Source organism: Haematobia irritans, chromosome 5 (assembly GCF_050003625.1).
Source record: "Haematobia irritans isolate KBUSLIRL chromosome 5, ASM5000362v1, whole genome shotgun sequence".
Lineage (NCBI taxonomy): Eukaryota > Metazoa > Arthropoda > Insecta > Diptera > Muscidae > Haematobia > Haematobia irritans.
The window spans coordinates 132,361,362-132,386,429 of NC_134401.1; the positions used below are offsets into that span (position 1 = coordinate 132,361,362).

The following is a 25,068-nucleotide window of genomic DNA, read 5'->3' on the forward strand; positions in this document are numbered from 1 at the left end:
TCTGTCAAATTTGGTGATTTATGCAGATCATATGTCTTCACGTGATGATTTTCTTATCGGTAGATAATACTACTGCATTGGTAAGATAGTAGAGAAAAAGATAGTTAAAAAACTAAAGATCTTCAAGGATAAGATTCGTTGTATGTTAGTATTGGTTTTCATTTATTTCACAAGAAGTGTGAAATTAATAAAATCTTAGTCTTATTATTACTATAATAATAAATCATAAGAATTAAACAAGAATGATATATTAATCGAGTCTTATTTACTATTCAATATACTATTATAATTATACACGGACCTATGTATCGTAGCAATATGTCAAAATAAGAGTGAAAGAATTTATCTTTGGATTTTGAAGTTTTAAATTTAGCTATAGAGGCTAAAATACGTATTTTTTCTTGGAATTCCCCTTTAGCTCATTAATATAGCTTTAAAATTATTGGTAAAAAAGGAATGGTGATATTATCATAAGCCCGAAATCGTATCATAACTAGAGGTCCAAATTTCAAACGGATAGGCTGAAGGCTCCTTCAGAAGGCGCAAAAAGTATATTTTGGGTATGGGTTTATGGGGTGAAATTATGGACCGATAAAAAGTTTATTAATTTTTATCTATTATTTTTTTTATCAACTTTTTTAGTAAATATTATCATATATAAAATTCCTTTCCAGTATTAAATTTTGCATTAATTTAAGAATTTTTTTTCCCTTAACATCACTGTTTTGTGTTCAAATCTGGTTTATTGCATATAATCGCAGAAAAAGCTTAAAAACATTCATTGTTCTTGAAAGTTTTTGGAATGAAGAACAATAAAAAAACACATGAGAATGATATTCTCAGTTGATTAATTTTATATAAGTTTATACACTCAAAAATATTAACTTAATTTTAGTTCATGAAAATTATTGGGGTTTAGTTAAAATTCACAAATATGAGAAAGTTTCCTTCAACTTTAATAATTTCAAAATCTCAAAAAGAGTGAAAAAATTATACACAAATGAAGCATACACACTTTGTCCAAAATTTCCTTCCGGGGATAATTATTATACCCTCCACCATAGGATGGGGGTATATTAACTTTGTAATTCCGTTTGTAACACATCGAAGTGTTGCTCTCAGACCTCATAAAGTATATATATTCTGGGTCGTGGTGAAATTCTGAGTCGATCTAAACATGTCCGTCCGTACGTCCCACCGTCTGTTGAAATCACGCTAACTTCCAAACAAAATAAGCTATCGACTTGAAACTTGGCACAAGTAGTTGTTATTGATGTAGGCCGGATGGTATTGCAAACGGGCCATATCGTATCACTTATACGTATAGCCCCCCATATAAACCGATCCCCAGATTTGGCTTGTGGACCCTCAAAGCGAAGCAAACTTCATCCGATCTGGCTGAAATTTAATACATGGTGTTGGTATATGGTCTCTAATAACCATGCAAAAATTGGTTCACATCGGTCCATAATTATATAGCCCCCATATAAACCGATCCCCAGATTTGGCTTGCGGAGCCTCAAAGAGAAGCAAATTTCATACGATCCGGCTGAAATTTGGCACATGGTGCTGGTATATGGTTTCTAACAACCATGCAAAAATTGGTCCACATCGGTCCATCATTATATATAGCCCCCATATAAACCGATCCCCAAATTTGGCTTGCGAATCCTCTAAGAGAAGCAAATTTCATCCGATCCGGCTGAAACTTGGCACATTATGTTGGTATATATACTCTAACAACCATGCAAAAATTGGTCCACATCGGTCCACAATTATATATAGCCCCCATATAAACCGATCCCCAGATTTGGCTTGTGGACCCCCAAAGAGAAGCAAATTTCATCCGATCTGGCTGAAATTTAATACATGGTGTTGGTATATGGTCTCTAACAACCATGCAAAAATTGGTCCACATCGGTCCACAATTATATATATCCCCCATATAAATCGATCCCCAGATATGGCTTGCGGAGCCTCTAAGTGAAGTAAATTTCATCCTATCCGGCTGAAATTTGGAACATGGTGTTGGTATATAGTCTCTAACAACCATGCAAAAATTGGTCCACATTGGTCCACAATTATATATAGCCCCCATATAAACCGATCCCCAGATATGGCTTGCGGAGTCTGTAAGAGTAGCAAATTTCATCCGATCCGGTTGAAATTTGGAACACGGTGTTGGTATATAGTCTCTAACAACCATGCAAAAATTGGTCCACATCGGTTCATAATTATATATAGCCCACAAAAATTGGTCCACATCGGTTCATAATTATATATAGCCCCCATATAAACCGATCCCCATATTTGGCTTTCGGAGACTCAAGGAGAAGCAAATTTCATACGATCCGGCTGAAATTTGGTACATGGTGTTGGTATATGGTCTCTAACAACCATGCAAAAATTGGTCCACATTGGTCCACAATTATATATAGCCCCCATATAAACCGATCCCCAGATTTGGCTTGTGGACCCCCAAAGAGAAGCAAATTTCATCCGATCTGGCTGAAATTGGGCACATGGTGTTGGTATATAGTCTCTAACAACCATGCAAAATTTGGTTCATTATTATATATAGCCCCCATATAAACCGATCCCCAGATTTGGCTTTCGGAGCCTCTAAGAGAAAAATATTATCTACCGAAATTTTATTGCCATAGAAAATTTTGTCAACATTTTATATTTCTATAGAAAATTTTGTCAAAATTTTATATTTCTATAGAAAATTTTGTCAAAATTTTATATTTCTATAGAAAATTTTGTCAAAATTTTATATTTCTATAGAAAATTTTGTCAAAATTTTATATTTCTATAGAAAATTTTGTCAACATTTTGTCAAAAATTTATTTCTATAGAAAATTTTGTCAAAATTTTATTTCTGTAGAAAATTTTGTCAAAATTTTATTTCTATAGAAAATGTTGTCAGAATTTTATTTCTGTAGAAACTTTTGTCAAAATGTTATTTCTATAGAAAATTTATGAAGCATTTCATAGTTGGAGAGGAATATTTTGCAAACTCTTGCAAAACTTCAAAAATTATATCAATCTACCAAACAGTAAAAAATCTGCCATTTTTGGTAGGCTTGTGTTCTTAATTGTATATAGCCCCCATATAAAGCCACCCCCATATTTTAATTCTGGCTCTATAACTACCGCATAAAAGTTCATATCGTAATTATTTCTTCCCTATATATACCGACCAAGAACTGAATATATACGTTTTTAATCGAACTTTCTTTTGTCCACTATATATCCCGCATGGACTAACTTACAATTTAGAAGGTGATGTTAATAAGTTTTAAAATGCCTTGCCATCGGCCGCAACCCAAGTAATTTAATTGTGGATGATCGTCTTTAGTAGAAGTTTCTACGCAATCAATGGTAGAGGATACATAATCGTCATTTGTACTATAGTTTGTTTATCTCGTTTGTCATCTCGTCATTTGTACTATAGTTTGTTTAAAAATGTCTAAAATTAATTTCCGTTTTTTTGTCACGGTACGTTCACTGTGTTTTTTTGAGTGTATGTCAAATGTATTACGATCCTTGAATATTTATGATTACAAAATATACTGCATAAAGTTTGGGGATACCATAAAACAAAGATTCACATGAAGTGTACTATGTTCCATCATCATCAAAATGTTCTATCTTATCTACACCCTCAAAAAAAATCGCTTCTTTAACATATGTTCCAAACATATTTTGCAGGAAGCACATATATTATTGCATACTGCCGAAACATTAATATGTTTGTTTTATGTGAACACATTATATGTTTGGAAGCATTTTGAGCCAAAAATATTATATGCTTGGAAGAATTTTTCCCAAACACGATTGTACTCATTCCCTAACATACTCGTAATTTTCACTTCCACGAAATTTTTTAGTTATTGGCACCTTTTTCTGTAATACAAATAATGTTGAAGAAATTATTCACTTTTATAAATTTTTTAAATTTTACCTTTCGCCTGCACGGAGAATCGAACCGAGGACCATACAGTTTGTAAGCCAACACACTATCCACTGGGCTACGTAGCTGTTATAGTCACCAGTAGATAATTATCGTTTTAAGTTACATTTATATAGCATAGTTTGCAGCGCCCACGAGCCCATGCAAACATAACATTATTTAACAGAAACATACATTTGTTTGCCACGTGGAGCAGTGGTTAGCATGTCTGCCTTGCATGCAAAGGGTCGTGGGTTCAATCCCTGCTCCGACCGAACATTTTTTTTTTTGTTTTTTTTTTTAATTTACACATTTATATTTATACTATATTAAATTTTTTAAATGAAACTTCGAAATGTGCGTTATTAAAGATTTATAGTAAGTAACAGTGCTTGATATAAACGAAATTGACTGAAGGACTGAAGGAATTCAAAAACTAACAAAAGAAGAACGTGGAGTCGAGTATAAACATACATACATAATTTTATAATATAAACATAAATTTATTTAGGAGTGAAAAGTTTTTTACTAGCATTTAACACCATCGCTCTAAAATTCCTATTATTTTTCTTAATAATTCATTTTAAAGAAAATAAACTTTTTAAATTGTTTTAGCTGTAAAACTCGAACTTAATGCCCGCTTTTATATTTGATGGTGTCCGTCAACTCCTCGTGGACTACTAAAGAGGAACTAAAGTTTGCTTTTTAATTCATTTTACTGTCCCAACTCTAAAAAGTGTATAGTGCCCTTTCGCTATTTTTATGAAGACCCCTGATTTCTTTTAAGGAACCAAGAAAAAAATTGTGCCCATAATGCCAAAATGATAAACAAAACACATGTCCACACATACATAAAACGCTGCTCTCAAGGCGAAAACATATGCTGTTTGTTTTTCAAATGTCTATTCTCTTGGTTCCGAATGTCTATTCTCTTAATTCAAATTAAATAATATTTAGACTTAAGCATATCAAATTTTTGGCCTTATCATAAAACAGTTTTCCGAAACAACATACAAGCGGTTTCACAGAAATTGTTCTGTGTTGACTCTTTTGCTGTGTTATATTGATATCTTTCGTCAACTCTCCCGTTTTCCATCTCTATTTCTCTCTATACTCTCTCTGTCGCTTTGAATAAAGTATCACAACATATGTATGTTTAGTCGAAATTTGTAAATTTATATATGTTTGTATTCACACATATGATTTTTATGAAACATTCATGCCCCAAACATAATATATTCTAACATATTAACATAGATGTCCCAAACATTTAGTGTTAGTTTACGAACATTACATGTTCGCACTTAAATATATTGTGGTTTAAAATCGTGCCCGAAATACATTTTGTTTATATCGGAACATATGAAAAACATATTTTTCTAACAGTGTAATTTTTCCCAAGATGATGCAGAATATAATATTTTCACAAAATAAAACAACTGTTCCAGATGCTTATCTTAGGAAGTGAAATATATATAAATATGTATTATTACAGTACAACACATACGTATTTATATATGCTATAATTTTTTTTTTTGTAATATTTACTATTTAGCTGAGTTTTTATGGGCCATTGTATTAGCATTCATTATCAGCGGAACGAATACTAATAATCGTAATATTTGCTATGCAGTCTACCTTGTCATAATGCAGTTAAAACAGTAGCTAACTCGAGTGGTAAAAACTATACAAATTTGAATATGAATATTTACAGAACAATATATAGGAATATAAAATGAGGGACATTTATATTTATATAGGCAAATTAAATTAATTAGAAAAATATAATATTACACCAAGAAAAATATAAAAAGTAAATTAAAATAAAAATTTTAGTAAAATTATTTAAAAACAAAATTATCATATTATTCGGTAATTGAATTTAATTTAATTTGTATTTTTTCTAAAACATAACTTTCAAATAATTTAAATTTAATTTAATTTAATTAATATCCCTTCAAAAAATTATAATTCTAAAATTAAAAAAAAAAAAAAACTATTTGATTATCTTGCCATTAAGTTCTCATGTCCGCAGCCATATCAGCCCGCCAACCAGATGTAATCGACCAACATGAATTGTATTTAGTTTATAAATTGCAGTTATTTAAATACAACTGCAAATACGGAAAATTTACATAATATAAACTTGTGTAAATACGCGATTGACGCGATATAATTCATTGTTACTCATAGCACGCTTTCTGTTTTGTTGATATTTACACAGAAGATGATGAATAATATATTCACGTATCTAAGTCGATCAATTACATTGCTGCTCGATAATCAATAAGAAAGTGGCTCGATGTGAGCTATCTATAGGCAAATAGGAACTTTATATTGTTTGAACATTGAAATGAGGGATCTTAGTACAAGGTGTGATAGACAAAAAACGCCCGTTTTAATGGATCTAATTGAAAAGCACTTTGAACCATTATAATTAATTCATAACTTATAAAGGTGGAAAATAGCTGGGAATGAATTGTTAGAAATGTTTATATTTTGTTTTTGTTATTATAATCATTAAATCTCTTGATGATGATTTTTCAAAACAAAATTAAAAAGTATGTAATTGTTTTTTCGAGGAATAAGGGAGGTGTGAACGGTTTTAACATAACCGAGTAAGCAAGGGTTCCTACACATTTGATGTACCTAGATGTAAATGGATGTAGCTCATTATTTTGCCGGTGTAAGGGATTACATGGAGGATTATTTTAAGCCAGATTTGAGGAAGGTTGGTTAATTAATATGGGTAATTTGAGAAAATCCGGTGGTAGGCACGGTTGGCACAATTGGTAGAATTCAACCAAAAGTTCGAAACTAAAGGAAAAAATGTTCATCAATTTAGTTTAGCCATTTTATTTCCATTCAGTTAAATTTTTGTGTCAAATAATAAAATTTACTTGTTTCAGTAAAAAATCCTAAACTGAAAGCAGTTAGGAATAGTTCATTAACTAGAATAAGGCATGTAATTTTACTAATACTGTTTTCTTCGCTGGGTATAAGAATTTACTACTGAACAAGAAAATTTTATTCATTGATAACAAAGCATTCGTAAAAATAAACAAAAACCGAACTAAAACCAAGTTTCCACAAATTTAGTAAATTTTCTTATATAATGATAAATTTATTTATTTATTTTATTTATTTATATTCCTACTACGAAGTATTCAATCCTTTCAAAACTTAAGGAAGCACACGTATTAGAATATAGGAAAATTTCCTACATTTCTTTTATCTACCTGTAATCGCTACCTGTCATCGATGTGTTTGCGCGTGAGAGATTGTTAAAATAATATAGTAAATTAATATAATAAAAAAAAATAAAATATATAAAATATTTGTTATTTTAAATTAGTGAGAAAATTTTTCGTTTGTTGCAAATTGGTTTATAAAAAAAGAAAACACCAGCAGAATAACAACCCCTTCATTCGACTTCATTATGGAATTTTCGATTATCAGGTACTATTCAGTGACACTAACCTTTTGTGAAAAAATTGGTTTAGGATTTTTTGTTTATATTTGTAGGTATTGAAATTGTAAAAGGTGGACAAAATCGCTAGGCAGCAACTTATTCAAAGTGAAAGGTACTAGAAGAAGAAAAATTGTTTCTTCAATATAAGACATGTTTTATTAATATATTAAATATATTTATTTAGAATCAACAGCATCGACTGGCCTTGGAATATTAAAACACATTAATATTTCAAGGCCAGTCGATGCTGTTGATTCTAAATAAATATATTTAATATATTAATAAAACATGTCTTTTATTAAAGAAAAAATTGCCTATATAAATAAAATTCTATTTAAAAACGAAGATAAGCAGTTCTAATTTTGAAGTAAAAGGTTTACCACAAATATGTAAGATTTATCCAAATGAACGAAAAAAGTTCAATAAAATCATTCCATATATGAATTCAATTCAGTTAAATTTTTTCATTCTGTAGTATAGTGGTACATAAATATAGGAAAATGTTAACTAATATATGGAATGCATTCTACCTAATTTCTACGAAAATCATATCATTCAAACAAATTAAAATGTCGAAGTTAAAATTTCATCACAATAAGTTCATTTTAACTTAAAGAAGAGGTCACTTTTTTCTGGGTGTAGATATAAATTTTGTCAAAAAATTCTAAAAAATTAAATTTTGACAAAAATTTTCTATAGAGATAAAATTTTGACAACATTTTCTATAGAGATAACATTTTGACAACATTTTCTTAAAAAAATTTTCTATCAAAATAAAATGTTGACAAAATTTTTATAGAAATAAAAATTTTCCAACATTTTCTATAGAAATAAAATTTTGACAAAATTTTCTATAGAAATAAAATTTTGACCAAATTTTCTATAGAAATAAAATTTTGACAAAATTTTCTATAGAAATAACATTTTGAAAAATTTTGCTATAGAAATAATATTTTGACAAAATTTTCTGGGGAAATAAAATTTTGAAAAAATTTTCTGTAGAAATAAAATTTTGAAAAAATTTCTCTAGAAATAAAATTTTTACAAAATTTCTCTAGAAATAAAATTTTTACAAAATTGTCAAAATTCTCTATAGAAATAAAATTTTGACAAAATTGTCTATAGAAATAAAATTTTGACAACATTTTCTATAGAAATAAAATTTTGACAAAATTTTCTAGAGAAATAACACTTTTACAAAATTTTCTATAGAAATAAAATTTTGACAAAATTTTCTATAGAAATAAAATTTTGACAAAATTTTCTATAGAAATTAAATTTTGACAAAATTTTCTGTAGAAATAACATTGTGAAAATTTTTCAATAGAAATAAAATTTTGACAAAATTTTCTATCGAAATAAAATTCTGACAAAATTTTCTATAGAAATAAAATTTTGACAAAATTTTCTATAGAAATTAAATTTTGACAAAATTTTCTATAGAAATTAAATTTTGACAAATTTTTCTATAGAAATAACATTGTGAAAATTTTTCAATAGAAATAAAATTTTGACAAAATTTTCTATAGAAATAACATTTTGACTAAATTTTCTATAGAAATAACATTGTGAAAAATTTTCAGTGCAAATAAAATTTTGACAAAATTGTCTATAGAAATAAAATTTTGACAAAATTGTCTATAGAAATAACATTTTGACAAATTTTTCTATAGAAATAAAATTTTGAAAAAATTTTCTATTGAAATAAAATTCTGACAAAATTTTCTATAGAAATAAAATTTTGACAAAATTTTCTATCGAAATAAAATTCTGACAAAATTTTCTATAGAAATAAAATTTTGACAAAATTTTCTATAGAAATAAAATTTTGACAAAATTTTCTATAGTAATTAAATTTTGACAAAATTTTCTATATAAATAACATTGTGAAAATTTTTCAATAGAAATAAAATTTTGAAAAAATTATCTATAGAAATAACATTTTGACAAAATTTTCTAAAGAAATAAAATTTTGACAAATTTTTCTATAGAAATAAAATTTTGAAAAAAATTTCTGTAGAAATAAAATTTTGAAAAAATTTCTCTAGAAATAAAATTCTCACAAAATTCTCTATAGAAATAAAATTTCGACAAAATTTTCTATAGAAATAAAATTTTGACAAAATTTTCTATAGAAATGAAATTTTGACAAAATTTTCTATAGAAATAACATTGTGAAAATTTTTCAATAGAAATAAAATTTTGAAAAAAATTTCTATAGAAATAAATTTTTGACAAAATTTTCTATAGAAATAAAAATTGACAAATCTTTCTATAAAAATAAAATTTTGACTAATTCTTCTACAGAAATAAAATTTTGAATCAACATTTTAAAAATTTTGACAAAGTTCTTCTTTCTATAGAAAATTTTTGTCTAAATTATCTATAGAAATAAAATTTTTACTAAATTTTCTATAGAAATAAAATTTTGACAAAATTTTCTGTGGAAATAAAATTTTGACATATATTTCTATAAAAATAAAACTTTGACAATTTTTCTATTAAAATGAAATGTTGACAAAATTTTCTACAGAAATAACATTTTGAAAAATGTTTCTATAGAAATAAAATTTTGACAAAATTTTCTATAGAAATAAAATGTTGACAAATCTTTCTATAAAAATAAAATTTTGACCAAATTTTCTATAGAAATAACATTGTGAAAATTTTTCAATAGAAATACAATTTTGTCAAAATTTTCTATAGAAATAAAATTTGTACAAATCTTTCTATAAAAATAAAATTTTGACAAATTCTTCTACAGAAATAAAATTGTGAATAAAAATTTTACAAAATAAAATTTTGACAAAATTCGTCTATCGAAATAAAATTTTGGCAAGATTTTCTATAGAAATAAAATTTTTACAAAATTTTCTATAGAAATAAAATTTTGACAAAATTTTCTATAGAAATAAAATTTTGACAAAATTTTCTATAGAAATAAAATTTTGACAAAATTTTCTATAAAAGTAAAATTTTGACTAAATTTTCTATAGATATAACATTTTGACAAACGTTTCTATAGAAATAAAATGTTGACAACATTTTCTATAGAAATAAAATTAAATAAATTTCTTTATTAAAATAGAGCTTTAGCAAAATTTTCTATAGAAATAGAATTTTGACAAAATTTTCTATAAAAATAAAATTTTGACAACTTCAAAACGCGATTTTTTTAGTTGGTAGATTTTTGGTAAAACTTTCTTCAATTTTTTTGGAACGAAATGGGCAGCCTAAGTTAACTAATTCCGGAGTAAAGAGGGTAGGGTTAGGGTATATATGGAATATTACTCTTTCTAAATTGTTTTATCACTTAAATTATTATATTTCAATTAAATTACAAAATTGCAAACTAATTTGTTTGAATTTGTAAAAATTTATCAAATTATTTATTAATGAAAACACTATTTCTACAATTTATCCTCATGCATTCATTACAAGGAAATATTTTAGTTATGACAATGAATGTAGCAAACAATTCAATTTGGTTATCTTTATTGGCTTTAAAAGACTATTCGTAAGAAAAAAAAAATAGATTTTTTCCAATGATTATAGCATGAAATAAATCAATTGAATTCGTGCCGTATCATTATTAAAATAATTCGGTTTTGTGCGATTAATTAAAATAAAACTTAAGAGGAAAAAGGAAAATCAAATAAAGACGTTACATTTACATCACAGATTTCGCTGAGCAAGGATAATAAAATTGCTCCCCCCCTCCACCAACTTAAAACTAAATCCATAATCGTGGGGGGCCCAATGAAGGCTAAATAACCAGCAATGATGTCAATGTGATAAATTATATATGAGTGTCAATGACGTCATTGTCCTTAAAACGGAACAGAATTAAAATGGACTACCATCAGGCTTTGACTGCCGCAGCGCAACACAAATAATGAAACGAACACACGAAGGAAAATACCTTGAGCTCCATACGTTTTAGTTGAGGTATTTGAATTGCAAGTTTTTTGTCTATTTTGCTTAAATCATGGCCCTCTTTAGAAGTCTTGTGTCCTATTCACTTGGCAGGCAGTCTGACATGGATCCAACATGAACCTAATGTGTGTATATATCGTAGAAGCTTAGAACTTGGAAAACATTGCCGTTTTGTATTTAATATTTCATTTGAAAGTATGTTAATAGCACGTTCATAGACATACTCATATAAGTTGGTTTGGGGGGAAACCAACATTCCATCGTTATTGATAATGATAGAGGCGGGGTAATGTAAAAAAAAAAAACAAAAACAAAAAGAACTGTGACTGAATAGCTAAAAATCGATTGAAATTGAATCCCTCTCAGACGAGATATCCTTGCCCATTTAACCACCCTTTTTGTCCTACATTAGCACAGTGATAGCTGGAAATATAGCCGTAATTACTATTTATGAATATGAAATGGGAAAATGTTTAAAGGCAAATAAATAGACTCAGTCCCATTAAAAATTTATTTGAATTGAAACGCTAGTTGTTCACTTTGGTTGAGGGATAATTAGTAATCCGATAAAGAAAATTGCGATTACCATGGCGTATACGTAGTGGAAATATATTTTAAAATGGTAACGCCAACTGTTTAATGGTTATGCGGAACATTACATGGTAGAGAGATAGAGGAACATGTATTTGGCTATCGTAAAAAATATGATTTATTGAAAATTAATTTGAGTTAGATGGGTTAAGGAGTCTCCCAGTTGGAGGGAGTGGAATTTTGAGATTTTGATCTACCGATTACGTATATGTCTATGTAGTGAGACAATTTTTAAAATATTGTAAAACCAACTGTTTAATGGTTATGCGGAACATTACATGGTAGAGGAGAGGAATAGAGGGTTTAATGGAAAATAAACTGAGCGAGATGGGATGAAGAGTCTCCGAGTTGGAGGGAGTGGATTTTTGAGATTTCGATCTACCTATTGTCCACTTTTTTTATGTGCCCCTAATTTGTATCCCTGTTTTGAATTGACAGGAACGTGGACTCAAAAATGGGAAACACGAAAGCTAGTTTAAATTTATTTTAGTTAATGGAAATTTTCATGTTTTAGTTAAAACTTTCTCAATGTGATAAGTTTTCGTCACTTTTATAATTTATGTCGATGTCTTCATTCCAAAGTACGCTAAGTCTAAAAAGTGAGTTTTACAGGAAACAAGTTCAAAGTTTTTTTGTAATTTCTCAAAAACTGTATAAGATAGAAATTCCCTTTTTTCGGTCTTAAAATCATATTTATTACAGATCTTTTTTAGTATGTACGAACTCAAACTAGTTATAACAGAACATGGCTAAAAATGACTTAGACTACTTTAGGCCGAACAAAGTTTTTCGCCCTTTTTGGATTGGACATTTTTTAAAACTTTAGTCACAGGCTAAGTACAATATTAACCATAACTTTTGATAAAAGTGTCCAATAAATTCGAAATGTAATTCACATCAATCAGAATAGAAAACAACGATATCCATCAAAACATGCTAAGTCGACTTAGCGTACTCTGGAATGAGGGCATCGATGTGAACCTAGAACATGTTTGTCGCAATCATGGTATTTTCACAAAATGGTATTTTCACAATCTAATTTTGGCAACAAAAATGTTCCATGTTTAACGTCCAAGAGTAATAGTTTGCTCTTAAAACATGTTTGGGGTGATCTTATGCCGACTCTGCGTGTGAGTGTAAAGTACTGGTTATGCTATAAAAACTGGGTAGGATTATTTGAATATAGAACGAGGAGAGGACCTCCGTCGTGCTAAATTTCCATTTCTTAATCAAGATTTACCTTCAATCCTTAGGATTAGGCATTACTGAGATAAAAATAAGATAACAAAAGCACTCTTCTCTGGATAAAAGACTGGACCTCCTCCTTGTTTTAAAAGTGGAAATCCTTATCTGAAGATATCTATTTAGGAAAAGGGACTAGTATGACAAATTTCAAATATTAGGGGAACAGCTAAAGGAGTACTTGATTTGAAAGTAGAGGTCATTCCTTTTCTTGATCTCATTCGCCCACGATTTCTAATCGAAATACCTGAAGCGATTGGTTTACTATTAGAGAAAGTTCCAGCTGTGAGGATGCTGAATACTCGGAGATTGCAGTAGAGAATGAAGCCGACCTATTTTTGTTGGCAACGGGAGGCTTGGCGGCTGAGACGCATATGGCTTTTAGGGATAAGAAGTCAGGACCCCGTAGAGTGAAACAGAGAGTTCACCGAGGTGAAGTATTTCACCCTACGGGCACTGATCAACCTCTACCTATCCCCTATTCCACCCTCTTCTGAAAGGCGTAGAAATTGTATTATATGCAGATCTCATCAATTATTTTACAGCTAGAAATTTGATGATATCTGACACCAAATCCTCAGCCACACTATTCACTACATGGATGGCCGAAAAACGCCGGTAGTTGAATGTTGACTACTTATAAGGCATTTGGCTGATTAGTGGTGAACTATGCAGCGCCAGTGTCGACACCTCAGGCAAGTAATACGCAGTGGAATAACAAATAGACCTGCCAAAACACTGCCCTTAAAACTGCGACAGAATGTCAGTACTCCCCTGTTCGTAGACACAATTATATGCTGTCAAAGCAGAATATCCTGGATTGTTCTCCCAGTAATCATCACAATCGTATGGATAGATAACCACCGCCTAGGAATGTAAGGGTTTATCTACATTATCTAGAGCGTGAGATCCAGCTCTACAAAAGAGATCAGGGAGATCTGAACAGGGTTCATCAGGATACTATAGCTGAAGCAGTTGGTAGCCACCGTGGTGTAATGGTTAGCATGCCCGCCTTGCATACGCAGGGTCGTGGGTTCCAATCAAGTTTCGACCAAACACTAAAAAGTTTTTCATCGGTGGATTATCCCACCTCAATAATACTGGTGACATTTCTGAGTGTTTCAAAGCTTCTCTAAGTGGTTTCGGGATAAGAGTGCAGTTCACCATCTGTATTATCACAAGGAACTGAATAGTCAAAGTGAGCCTCAAAATATCGAGCTGCCACTACAACCTAACGGCCCTAAATATATAGTTTCCAACCATTTCTTCCATAGATTTTACCATTTTCAAAATGAGCTAACAAAAACAATGTCCCATGAGGTTGCTTCTCCATTGTGGGTGTGTATGGAATAGTAGCAAAAAAAAACTATAATACCACAATATGACATGCTTCAACCTGAAAACTCGTATATTTAACAATTGAACACGAACACTCAGTGTAGTTTAATTTTTTGTTTCAATTCCTCTTTCAATTTTGGTATGAGACAAGGGTAGTAGTTTCACAATGAAATTAAGTGCGTCACATGCAAAAACCGGAGAATATGACAGGTGTTGCCAACTAACATAAATTATATAGGTTTAAAGAGATTTTTTTAATAGGGAAATAATGAACGCAAGTTAATATGGGAAATCAATGACGATGTTGAACAGTTTCAAAAGCTAGGAAAAAAAATCCTTGAGATGAAGCAAAATCTTATTTGTTATTTTATATCTAATGCCAGGAAGCTGTAATATAGATTAAATTGAGATAAATTTCATCTAATTATTTTATATTTAATACGAGGAGGATGAGAGGTAAGATTAGATTATGTACTTGGTGGTTGTAGGAGCAACACCACTCTAATATTTTCACTTTGCTTAAAAATAATTTTGGCTTGTTTAAAAATTAATTTTTAAAGGTGAGTTATTTTAGACATTTTATTCTGATATGTAAAAAATTAAAAAATTTAATAATTTTTCGGAAAATTTTTATTTGAAGAAGCGTTTGTGAAATAAACTATTAAATATTTTCTTTTTCTGTTCTTATGATTCAAGTAAGTGACATAATAATAAATCACCGAGAATCCAATATGTATGAAACTTTGAAGAGAAGCATACAAGAACGATTTATGGATTCGGAAGAAAAGCGATTAAAAAGGTTGCTTCGAGAAATTGAAATCGGCGACAAGAAACCATCAGTATTACTTCGTAGGGAGCCACCGTGGTGCAATGGAGGGAACCACCGTGGTACAATGGTTAGCATGCCCGCCTTGCATACACAAGGTCGTGGATTCGATTCCTGCTTCGACCGAACACCAAAAAGTTTTTCTGCGGTCGATTATCCCACCTCAGTAATGCTGGTGACATTTCTGAGGGTTTCAAAGCATCTCTAAGTGGTTTCACTGCAATGTGGAACGCCGTTCGGACTCGGCTATAAAAAGGAGGTCCCTTGTCATTGAGCTTAACATGGAATCGGGCAGCACTCAGTGATAACAGAGAAGTTCACCAATGTGGTATCACAATGGACTGAATAGTCTAAGTGAGCCTGATACATCGGGCTGCCACCTAACCTAACCTAACCTACCTAATTAAAGGGTGATTTGTTAAGAGCTTGATAACTTTTTTTTAAAAAAAAAACGCATAAAATTTGCAAAATCTCATCGGTTCTTTATTTGAAACGTTAGATTGGTCCATGACATTTACTTTTTGAAGATAATTTCATTTAAATGTTGACCGCGGCTGCGTCTTAGGTGGTCCATTCGGAAAGTCCAATTTTGGGCAACTTTTTCGAGCATTTCGGCCGGAATAGCCCGAATTTCTTCGGAAATGTTGTCTTCCAAAGCTGGAATAGTTGCTGGCTTATTTCTGTAGACTTTAGACTTGACGTAGCCCCACAAAAAATAGTCTAAAGGCGTCAAATCGCATGATCTTGGTGGCCAACTTACCGGTCCATTTCTTGAGATGAATTGTTCTCCGAAGTTTTCCCTCAAAATGGCCATAGAATCGCGAGCTGTGTGGCATGTAGCGCCATCTTGTTGAAACCACATGTCAACCAAGTTCAGTTCTTCCATTTTTGGCAACAAAAAGTTTGTTAGCATCGAACGATAGCGATCGCCATTCACCGTAACGTTGCGTCCAACAGCATCTTTGAAAAAATACGGTCCAATGATTCCACCAGCGTACAAACCACACCAAACAGTGCATTTTTCGGGATGCATGGGCAGTTCTTGAACGGCTTCTGGTTGCTCTTCACTCCAAATGCGGCAATTTTGCTTATTTAATTGTTTGCTCACTTGGTCGATTATGTAGACCATAAATCGGACGTAAAGCGCGAAACACATTTCGAACCGAACACTGATTTTGGTAATAAAATTCAATGATTTGCAAGCGTTGCTCGTTAGTAAGTCTATTCATGATGAAATTTCAAAGCATACTGAGCATCTTTCTCTTTGACACCATGTCTGAAATCCCACGTGATCTGTCAAATACTAATGCATGAAAATCCTAACCTCAAAAGAATCACCCTTTACTTCGTGAAATGTCATATTTTGCGGCAAATAAATCTCTATGGATGCAACATCTACCTAAACAAGCCCAAGTCATTCAAACGTAAGTGAAGTAATCTTTGAATAAATTGGCACAAATGGTAGATAAAATTGCGGATACAACCTAACGATGGGGCATCAACGCCATTGCATCAATTTTGGAAATGAAAATCGATAAATTCACAAATAAAATCGAAGCAATCTCCTCTGGTTCTAGAAGCAATTCCAAATCGAGAAGTTGGTAAAGCAACAACACCAAAGTTAGCCCTTGTGATGGTTTCACTATAAGTTCCAAGAACAAGCAAGGAAATGTTTCCGACAAATCTTTCATAGGAATACTAGAAGGCACCCTGTTTATGGTGACCAATGTCGCCTATTTATACGTGATAATAAGCTCAATTATTAGTTTCTCATCGATACTGGCGCAGACATCTCTGCATTCCCCGCAAGTTCGACAGAAAAGCAATTTCACACCTCAGCGCTTGAGTTGTTTGCTGCATATCAATCTGTCATTAAGGCCTATGGGACAGTCCAATTATCCTTAAATTTGGGATTAAAAAGAAACTTTTCCTGGCCGATGTCTACAGACCCATAGTTGGTGCCGATTTTTTAAGCATGTAATTATGGGTTACTAGACGACGTAAAAAATATTTGCCTTATTCATGGTCGATTTTAATGAAATTTGGTGCAGAGAATTTTTGTGGAAAAAGAATTTGAAATGTATCGGATGAGATTTTCAAATAAATTTTTGATTTTGAAAAATATTTTTCGGAAATTCCTTACGAGCCATCTGCTACATATTTCCTCATTGGAAACGAACTGAATTCCATATAATTTTGAGCCAAAATATACTATGGGAATATTTCGGACATAGGAAGATTAGGTTACCAGTGGTTTGGAACAATTTGCAACAAGTGGGGTTTCTTTCGATGTGTATTCATTAAATAACACAAAATCAGAAAAACAATTTCTCTATTGCAATTAAACGTGAACAACGCAGTTCACAGTTCTATTGTGGAAATTGTGCTAATTGACAAGTGAAATTATGTGTTTAACGATCTTTCATGTCGGACCCTATTTGGCCCATATTTGGGCTCACAAGCTGATATGTCTCCGATTTTATACTTTTTATTCTATCTTTAAATTTTTGAATATTTTCTATAACAAGGTTTTTAAGGCTTTAAACTCCTCGCTGGAGAGTACATGAACTTTAACCCGGTCAAACTCAGTTCAATTTAACTTATTTTAAATATTTCTAGGGGGTTTATTTCAAACACTGAACATAAATTGGCGTATTTAAAACGCTTTATGGACCACACTTTCATTCTCATTCAAAGTAGTTTATACGCCATTATTTAGGAATTTTGTTATACTATTGTACATAATACGTTTATATATGTACACAATGTGATTATATTTGTATATAAAATTTATATGTAAACAACAAATAAACATACACACGCATGTCACTCTTTGACCCTATATCCCCCCCGATGGACAAACAATCAATCACTGACCTTTCTTCGGGCGTCTCCATAACCTCTTCAGGCATTACAATTTCACCACCGCCACCACCACCACCACCTATCGTTGTGGGATCCTGTGAGGGTATCGTACCCAATTCAATTGAAGTCATACCTTCAACCATTGTCATAATCTTCGGTTCACTTTTGTTGTGGGGGGATTCAATCAATTTCACCAACAGAGTGACGGTAATTTTTAAAGTTTATTGGTCTCTTTTTTCTTTAGTTTAATGCTGTTTCTGTTATGTACGGTGGATTTTAGGATTTTTTTATTATTTTTCTGTTTCTTGTTAAGGTTTCAAGTGAGATTTGTATTTTAAGGTTGGAGTTATAGAGAATCAAGAAAACACTCTGTGTGTGTGTAAGACCGAGAGAGAGTGGGGATTTGGTGTCCTCTTTTATTATTTTCTGTTATTCAAGAATGACAAGTAGAGAGCGTATATAACTGGTGGGTAGGAAGGAGGTTAGTATGTCTGCTGCCGCTTTACTTTGATATTTTTCTTCTTGTTGCTATTGATTTTTGTTCTCCCTTGTTGTCTATGGAGATGTCTTCGGTAATTAAGTACAATAAATCTGTTCACAATATTTTTAGACTTTCTTGATTTTATTATTTTCGGGATTTTATTTTTATTAAATATATTCCAGAAATTACGTCAAAATTCTTTGCTCTCGTGTATGTCTGTCCTTTTCATGTACGAAGTGTATGGCGTATTAGGTCTAACAATAATTTCGTAATATTTTTTGCCGTATATTTTTGGGAGGTTTGCTCGTACGTTTTCTGATATTTTTAGGAAAGGAAACAAACACTAATTCACTTTCAATATATTTTTTCACTGAATATTTAAATTACACATGTAAATTATTTAAGCTCTTCTTTTGATTTGTTTTACGTTTTATGGTGTATTTTTTTCTATTCTTGTATACACTTTATCGTAGTTTGTTAGTTGTTCGGTAGGTCGTTATGGCCTTTACAACAATCTTCTGTTATTCCTTTGTGTATTATGTATATATATCGAATGAACGAAATAAATATTTATTTTCTTTATTTCTATCTTTGTTCTTTCTTTATTTCCACAATTTTGTATTCTTTACACAAATTTCTTCTTTTGTAGTATTTTTCTTTTATTCAACAGCGACGGCTTTTATTTTCCAAATTTCTTCTCGTGAAGAGTATCTCAAAAAGAGCAACCGTATTGAGACGTAGCGTTTCATCAACTGAATTCACTATAACATCTCGTTCACATTAGGAAACTTATGAAATGCGTTGTTACTTGTATTGGGTTGCCGAGTACAGGCATTTGTTTTGTTTGTATCTCTCTTTCTTCTTTGTTGCTCTCTGTTGTGCTCATCAAAGATACATTTTTCTCCATTCCATGTCATGCTCAGTGTATGAAATAAGCGGGTACTCATGTGAAATAAACACCACCATCAGTAATACACAGAATGTTGTTGTATTACTCTCACTATCTTCGGCGTTTTCAAACTTCTCCTAAGAATTGTTGTTTTTATCCTATTCGTCATGATGTCGTTGTTTTAGTTACATGTTTGATGAGCGTTAATCGCTCACCCAATGTATATTAAGTAAACTAAGCGGTTTTTACTACAATGACGGAACACACAATGAATGCGGATGGCTCTAAACGATTATTCGTACAATTCATTTCAAGTGTAATGAAAAGTACCAACATCTACAATATTTCATGTCATTATGAAGAAAATGAAATGAAGATGATGTATTCAATTCCAGACTTGAAAGACGAAATATTTTTTCCATGCTGTGTAAAACTCTTGGTAATGCAGTCTTGCAAAAATTCTTTAAAAGTGGGGCGTAATAGTAATACGTTCTTCCGGAACGAAATTTTAGACTAATGTATTTCCCTAGTCCTATAAAGTATTTTCTTTTAGAGCATAAAATGATAAATGATACAACGATAGTCTGTAAACTTTTTTATTTGCGTCAAAAGAAAATTTTGCTTGTCTAAAATTTCGTTTCATAGAACAGAACTTTTTGTGTAGAATCATTTAGCAGTTTAAGAAGGCATTTTTAAATTGTTAAGGTAAACAAAATAACATCAAATTAATAAGAGTTCTTATTAACTCAGGATGCTACAATATTTATTTGCCTATAAAGGGACAACATTAACAACAACAAAAAACTTTGTCTAAATATTAACTCAGGATGCTACAATATTTATTTGCCTATAAAGGGACAACATTAACAACAACAAAAAACTTTGTCTAAATATTCGTTTCTGCTAAAGAATATTTTTGTGTAATAATTTCCATGGTGCAATGGTTAGCATGCCCGCCGAACACCAACAAGTTTTTCGGCGGTGGATTATCCCACCTCAGTAATGCTGGTGACATTTCTGACCTGCGTGAAGATAGCGACGTCGCTAACTTTCGATAACAGGGTTATCGAAAAAATAACAGGGTGACACAGAGACGACAAAAACTGAATTAATATAAGACGGACAGACAGAATATTTAATGAAATTTATGTATATCCGTGCTTAAAAACAACGATTTATACACAGAATATGGTAGAGAACAGCTTTACCTACAATTTGGTGTGCCATATGTGCCTGTTCAATGTTATTTAGCTTGGTTATTACTGGGTACTGGTGGTCAGGACACTATTTCCTATGTGGAGTCCAGGAATGGACTTCGTACACAAAAGTGACAACGGAACTTGATAGCGGGCATCAATACCTACAATTTGGTATACCACATGTATCTGGGAAACGCCGAGTGTAGAACAAAATTTTCCAGAAACTGTTGGACGCACTGGTGGTCAGGACAGTATTTCCAGCGCTGAGGCCAGGAATGGACTTCGTACACAAAAGTGACAACGGATATTGATAGAGAGCATCAATACCTACAATTTGGTATACCACATGTATCTGGGAAACGCCGAGTGTAGAACAAAATTTTCCAGAAACTGTTGGACGCACTGGTGGTCAGGACAGTATTTCCAGCGCTGAGGCCAGGAATCGACTTCGTACACAAAAGTGACAACGGATATTGATAGAGGGCATCAATACCTACAATTTGGTATACCACATGTATCTGGGAAACGCCGAGTGTAGAACAAAATTTTCCAGAAACTGTTGGACGCACTGGTGGTCAGGACACTGTTTCCAGCACTGAGGCCAGGAATGGACTTCGTACACAAAAGTGACAACGGAGCTGGATAGAGGACATTATTCCCCACAATTTGGTGTACCACATGTATCTGGGAAACGCCGAGTGTAGAACAAAATTTTCCAGAAACTGTTGGACGCACTGGTTGTCAGGACAGTATTTCCAGCGCTGAGGCCAGGAATGGACTTCGTACACAAAACTGACAACGGAACTTGGTAGAGGACATCAATACCTACAATTTGGTATACCACATGTATCTGGGAAACGCCGAGTGTAGAACAAAATTTTCCAGAAACTGTTGGACGCACTGGTGGTCAGGACAGTATTTCCAGCGCTGAGGCCAGGAATGGACTTCGTACACAAAAGTGACAACGGATATTGATAGAGGGCATCAATACCTACAATTTGGTATACCACATGTATCTGGGAAACGCCGAGTGTAGAACAAAATTTTCCAGAAACTGTTGGACGCACTGGTGGTCAGGACAGTATTTCCAGCGCTGAGGCCAGGAATGGACTTCGTACACAAAACTGACAACGGAACTTGGTAGAAGACATCAATACCTACAATTTGGTATACCACATGTATCTGGGAAACGCCGAGTGTAGAACAAAATTTTCCAGAAACTGTTGGACGCACTGGTGGTCAGGACAGTATTTCCAGCGCTGAGGCCAGGAATGGACTTCGTACACAAAAGTGACAACGGATATTGATAGAGGGCATCAATACCTACAATTTGGTATACCACATGTATCTGGGAAACGCCGAGTGTAGAACAAAATTTTCCAGAAACTGTTGGACGCACTGGTGGTCAGGACACTATTTCCAGCACTGAGGCCAGGAATGGACTTCGTACACAAAAGTGACAACGGAGCTGGATAGAGGACGTTATTCCCCACAATTTGGTGTACCACATGTATCTGGGAAACGCCGAGTGTAGAACAAAATTTTCCAGAAACTGTTGGACGCACTGGTGGTCAGGACAGTATTTCCAGCGCTGAGGCCAGGAATGGACTTCGTACACAAAAGTGACAACGGATATTGACAGAGGGCATCAATACCTACAATTTGGTATACCACATGTATCTGGGAAACGCCGAGTGTAGAACAAAATTTTCCAGAAACTGTTGGACGCACTGGTGGTCAGGACAGTATTTCCAGCGCTGAGGCCAGGAATCGACTTCGTACACAAAAGTGACAACGGATATTGATAGAGGGCATCAATACCTACAATTTGGTATACCACATGTATCTGGGAAACGCCGAGTGTAGAACAAAATTTTCCAGAAACTGTTGGACGCACTGGTGGTCAGGACACTATTTCCAGCACTGAGGCCAGGAATGGACTTCGTACACAAAAGTGACAACGGAGCTGGATAGAGGACGTTATTCCCCACAATTTGGTGTACCACATGTATCTGGGAAACGCCGAGTGTAGAACAAAATTTTCCAGAAACTGTTGGACGCACTGGTGGTCAGGACAGTATTTCCAGCGCTGAGGCCAGGAATGGACTTCGTACACAAAAGTGACAACGGATATTGATAGAGGGCATCAATACCTACAATTTGGTATACCACATGTATCTGGGAAACGCCGAGTGTAGAACAAAATTTTCCAGAAACTGTTGGACGCACTGGTGGTCAGGACACTATTTCCAGCACTGAGGCCAGGAATGGACTTCGTACACAAAAGTGACAACGGAGCTGGATAGAGGACGTTATTCCCCACAATTTGGTGTACCACATGTATCTGGGAAACGCCGAGTGTAGAACAAAATTTTCCAGAAACTGTTGGACGCACTGGTGGTCAGGACACTATTTCCAGCACTGAGGCCAGGAATGGACTTCGTACACAAAAGTGACAACGGAGCTGGATAGAGGACATTATTCCCCACAATTTGGTGTACCACATGTATCTGGGAAACGCCGAGTGTAGAATAAAATTTTCCAGAAACTGTTGGACGCACTGGTGGTCAGGACACTATTTCAAACGTTAAAGCCAAAAATAAACATTAAACACGAAAAGAAAAACATAACTTAAAATGGGATTTAATAACTTAAATTCTTTCATATGTACAAAGATCATTTATTACATATTTACAATTAATATCATGTTTTTTCTTTTCAATAATTATTGTTATGACATGTCGATCGTGCAAAGGGTGCATATTTAAAGCACGTGTTTCGTAAGTTATCTTGGTAACTCTGCTAAAAGTGTTATAACACATAACAAAATGGCGGACTGGTGTATAACAGATTCCATGGCATATGTGTGTAAGGTAGTTGCACTTAAAGAGCTCATTACACATATTTTTGTTTTCATTAAAAATGTAGATTATTAATTGCACATAAAATAATAAATTGATTTATGGGTAGAATAAACTACATTCATTAAAAATGTAGATTATTAATCACACATAAAATAAATAAATTGATTTATAGGAAGAATAAAATACTTCCTGCGAAAATTGAACAAAATTGTACTTCACATTTTGAGATTTGGACAAAGCGTTGTTAAAACTAGGAAAACTTATTGCCTTGGTGTACTTTATAACTACAACTCAAGAAATTGTACTCTCTCATAGAAGAAAAACTGAACCAAATGTAAAGGAAAAACTATTAGCGCCAAATCATTACCATTTTTACCATACAGTAGTTCTTTTTGACAACTTTTGGGAACCGTACTAAAAAATTCTTTTGCTTTAGTTCATACTGAACTTATATGTACGGTCATTGAACTTTATATCCACGTTTGGTTCATAACATGTTTGATACATACTTAAAAAAAGTAAAAAATCATTGGGCTGTCGAAAATTTCCAAAACATAATAAAATTTAACTACAAACAAATAATTTCTTTGCACTACAAATAAGTTAAAAATAAGTTGTTTTGCTAAGACAGCTTAAATTTACAAATAAAAAAATTATTAACAATGTGAACGTAGTATGATTCTACGTTCACATCGTGATTGAAATCTTTTGTTTTCGAGAATTTTGCCTTTCAATACAAAAGTGAGATATCAAATTATATAAACATTCATATCTAGTGTGAACATAGTACAGTAGTACGTCCTCATTGCAATTTTACTTTTTCGAGATTTGCAAATAGCATTTTCATATTAATACTATGTTCACATTATATGTCTACTTACAATGGATTTCAGTTGAAATATCTACGGATTTCAGTAGTTTTGCAATTGGATTTCAACAAAATCCACTGCACTGTCATGCACAATAATGTGAACATAGTATTAAATTGTGCATGACAGTGCAGTGGATTTTGTTGAAATCCAATTGCAAAACTACCGAAATCCGTAGATATTTCAACTGAAATCCATTGTAAGTAGACATATAATGTGAACATAGTATTAATATGAAAATGCTATTTGCAAATCTCGAAAAAGTAAAATTGCAATGAGGACGTACTACTGTACTATGTTCACACTAGATATGAATGTTTATATAATTTGATATCTCACTTTTGTATTGAAAGGCAAAATTCTCGAAAACGAAAGATTTCAATCACAATGTGAACGTAGAATCATACTACGTTCACATTGTTAATAATTTTTTTATTTGTAAATTTAAGCTGTCTTAGCAAAACAACTTATTTTTAACTTATTTGTAGTGCAAAGAAATTATTTGTTTGTAGTTAAATTTTATTATGTTTTGGAAATTTTA

At 32.2% G+C, this 25,068-nt stretch overlaps 1 protein-coding gene across 3 annotated transcripts in view; it reads right to left on the bottom strand.

Moving 5' to 3' along the window:
* The window catches only part of Gdap2 (ganglioside induced differentiation associated protein 2), a 266,573-nt gene that overhangs the window by 16,557 nt on the left and 224,948 nt on the right, over positions 1 to 25,068 (bottom strand). The window contains exon 1 of one of the 3 annotated variants that reach the window (XM_075312432.1): positions 18,238 to 19,463. The exons of the other annotated variants lie outside the window; for them this stretch is intronic. Coding sequence (XP_075168547.1) covers positions 18,238 to 18,374 — 137 coding nt within the window. The 5' untranslated portion in view covers positions 18,375 to 19,463. Of the gene's footprint in view, positions 1 to 18,237; positions 19,464 to 25,068 lie in introns of those variants that run through there. 3 annotated transcript variants of the gene reach the window in all.